Raw genomic sequence first — 3,902 nt, forward strand, 5'->3', positions numbered from 1 at the left:
TATGTGTGTTTGTGTGTGTGTGTGTATGGGTGTGTGTGTGTGTGTGTGTGTGTGTGTGTGTGTGTGTGTGTGTACATATATATATATATATATAGACACGAGCATACTCCGTCCGCAACCTTGATACGAACTCATCATTTACTCATATGTTTTAGTGAATTTGTGCGCATCTTTACATCTGCCTCTGTTTGTATCATAATGAGACTATCAATTTATGCGCGGGATCACATATATATAACGCATGTACAAAGTTAGTTTTGCTCTCTATATTTTTATCAAACACAACATGGTAATTTCCTAAATAGTGCGTAATAGCATATCTATCAAGTGTAAATCTCCCCCTTCAGCATACACATACCGTCTTGAAGCACTTCTCTCCAATCCTCCGACGGTGTCTGCATCTTTTTCGCTATTAGCGAACTCGCCGCTGCATGCACTCAGCTGCTCTGTGCCTTCGATGACTGTTCCTTCGGACGACTGCCTCTGTATACTGAGCTCACTCGACTGATTTCTATCTAGTAGACTCATGATGCTTGATTTCTTTGCAATGCGTAGTTGCAGCACCCTATCAACGTAGTATTTGCGTATTATATTGTACTGTAAGCTGCCAAAAGTATTAGTTGTCGTGGATCTGTAGGCATATCGCTATCGTTTGTACTGTGCCTATATCCGTTGACGTACCCTTACGTATCTTTGAGTACAATAGGTTGTATCTGCAAGTTAAGAGGTGTCCAGGGCGATACGTGTTGTAATTACGTATTCCCAAACTAACAACTCACGGTACAATCCACTTTAAAGTCTGCTGAGATTCTGAGTCCGAGTGTCTGCGAGCCTGCGTATTGCGAGGTGACGCGGTGCTCATCAATTCCTGTCAAAGAAATCTAGCTACAAACTTTACACGGTTTTTGATTGGTCAGCGGAAGATTTCTTATCAATCACATCTGCCATGCCTTTTTAATTTTTACATAATTTTTTATTTGCTTGTTTATTAATAAAAAAATACCACTAAAGCATTTGTTCAATTTAGAGGGCTAAATATAAAATATGAGCATAGCCCCCTAAATTATACAATTAAAGAATACGGGGGGGGGGGGTTTAAAAGAATACGTTCCAGCCCGGTGTTCCAGTATTTTAAAAAATAAAAATATGTGTTCCAGCATAGCATTCTAAAGTTCTAAATTATTTATAATGATAAAAACAGTTCCAGTTTTCTTTTTTAGGATTTTGTTTTTGGAAAAAACCCAAATATAAACGGTTTGAACTATAAACTTTGACGTATTTACATACATATTTCAAATTTGATATTTCACGAATGTATTTTTAACTTTTGAACTTTCTGGTAAATTAGGGAGGGGAGTGAGTGCTCTCATCAGTCCTGGCCTCCTGTTCGAAATATTTATTTATTTAACTCGTGTCTACTGTCGACGACACATGTTTGCACTATGTACAAGATTCAATTTTGCTTCGACACGGCGTTGTGACTGAGATGAATGAGGATGCAATTTTTTAAAAGTAAGATTTCTTGACTTTATTCCTCAGTATTATTCAGGATACCAGTGTCATCCACATAGTCGGGGAAAATTAAGTCAGTATGCCGTAATAGGAAGTAGAGCACCAGCGTTACTACTGTCACGGCCACGAGTTTCTGCGGCGACAGACCGATCCGCTGCAGCAAATAAAGTTTAAACTAATCAGTACAATGACATCCATATACCATGACTAATTTGCGAAGCAATGCATAGAATATCCAAGTATAAATCCGGCATGAGTTCTTAGGCAGGAGGATGTGCAAGACGCGGAGGAGAAATATAAAGTCGCACAACGATAGCATTAATCGCAGGGCTTCACTGGGCACTTGGCATTGGGTACATATACATATACTGAACAGAGCGTGTGCAGCGTTGCGAGAGGCGATTGTGGAAACAAGTACTAATACACGGTTCATTATCCGAAGCCTTGTGTGCGTCAAACACAACATATTACAAACACCGACTTAATGCTTGACAGGTCGCTATTCTATCGCATACAGCATTAAACCATCGGTGCCGCACTTACTCATGCAGAACTCGTCATTCGTGGTTTATACCTACACTACCATCCTACGGCGGTTGAACAATCACATACTGGTTTTTGAGTTAAGGCCATATATATCTGACATACCACTTTACATACATTTGCAATCGCCATGAACTTCTTTTTCCAGTTGTCCGACCTTCGCAGTATATCACCGCCCCGCCTGCTGGACTGTTGTATGTTGTTATTGGTGTTCCTCAGGGATTCAAACGTAACTGCGCGAGAATCTGCGACGGATTGAAAATGCGACTTAATGATAGGGTCCTGCTTAAACGCTGTAGTCCTGGGGAATTGCATCATCAGATAAGAATTTATGTGATGGTATTCTTGATTGCTAACCACATAGGTATATACTTGATAGCCCCTTGTTCGTGAACAAACAAATGTATACGAGTGGGTGTGGTGCTGCTTTTCAAAATCTGAACGCAAAACGAGAGACAATCTGGTACATATCAACAGTTTAAAATACAATCGGTTGTGTTATTGGGGTTTCAAATATTTAATCTCAATTTAGTGTGCCTCTGTTCATGCAGACGAAATCTCAGACAAAGCACAGATGTATCTAAGAGTCAATAAACCATTGTGGAGAATATATACAGTCAGGAGCATGCGTTAGTGTGCTACTGTCGATTATTGATAGACGTTGACCCTACGAGAATCTGATTACAAAGCAATTAAACAAGACAGCAGTTTGATGGCCCAATCATTTAACACGTTGCACGGGATGCTACTACGAGCTACTGTCTTTTCTTGCATCTGAGCATATTGGGGTGAGAATTTAAACGTTGGATGTGTTTGTGAGTCTAATAATTCAATTTTAAGCGCAGGCTTGAGACCATAGACGTAAAAACTGGGAACTATAAATCGTAACTTCAATTAACTTTAATCGTACCTTTAATGAAATACGTGACTTATGCACGAGTGATCGCGTTTATATGTAAATAAGTAATTGGGTTGCCCGCGCGCTAGTCTGTAACTAAGCTTGAGTATACATTCAGGAAAAAAGGTGTCTACTCCAGAGAAGTCAATTCCGCTAAACGAGTGATATTACAAGACTGGTACTCCTATGTGATAAAATAATACATATTGCTGATAAGCAACGTCTCAATCCGTCAGGATTTACACTGAGGGCTCTTAACTTACCCATAGGTAACCCAGTCGACGGGTCAATTCCAGCGGACTGCATTCTTTCTAAGTTCATCTGTAACCGGGCACTATCGAAATCCAATCCTTCTGACATCAAGTGGCGGAGTTCATTCTTCAAAGACGTTCGCGCAAATCGATAGGAATCAATATATGAATTGGTTAGACGCTATTCCGACTGTGGGTAGGTCTCGTTGTCTAAATGGGTATACAAAGGTAGTGTGTGTAATAGCTGCATTGCTAAACTGTCGGAGTATTATCGTATGTCGTATCAGCAGGCACAGAATACACCAGGATTAGGGGCTCATATATTCCGGGAGATTGCCAAATTTTGAACGATTTAGTATAAAAAAGTGTCTTGACGTGCCGTTCACGTATATCATGAGGTCCGAGATACCCAAAAAAGTGAAAGCGTTGGAAAGGTATCAGTTCTCACGTCATATTTGATCGAGATGAGACAACCTAAACGAGAAAAACAACTTGGAAGTATACAAAAAAGTTACAAGCCTGTATATAAGTCAGATATATATCAAGTGTTGTAGTTACACGATGAATATATTTTAATATGCTCGCATATGTATATAACATATGTATATAAAATCTACATTCAAGGCGCAGAATCAGGACAGGTAATAGTCTACGAGATCGATAAACACATATATGTGTATATAAATATATATACATAT

General features: G+C 39.4%; 1 protein-coding gene across 1 annotated transcript; it reads right to left on the bottom strand.

Moving 5' to 3' along the window:
- Window positions 1-1,528: 1,528 nt before the first annotated feature.
- SARC_03437 (hypothetical protein) lies at window positions 1,529-3,274 on the bottom strand (the record flags this gene model as incomplete). Its single annotated transcript, XM_014302784.1, has 3 exons — window positions 1,529-1,666; window positions 2,173-2,300; window positions 3,217-3,274. 3 exons carry the CDS (start codon window positions 3,272-3,274, stop codon window positions 1,529-1,531), a joined length of 324 nt encoding a protein of 107 aa, XP_014158259.1.
- Between the last annotated feature and the right edge of the window lie 628 nt (window positions 3,275-3,902).

This window comes from Sphaeroforma arctica, assembly GCF_001186125.1.
Source record: "Sphaeroforma arctica JP610 unplaced genomic scaffold supercont1.174, whole genome shotgun sequence".
NCBI lineage: Eukaryota > Ichthyosporea > Ichthyophonida > Sphaeroforma > Sphaeroforma arctica.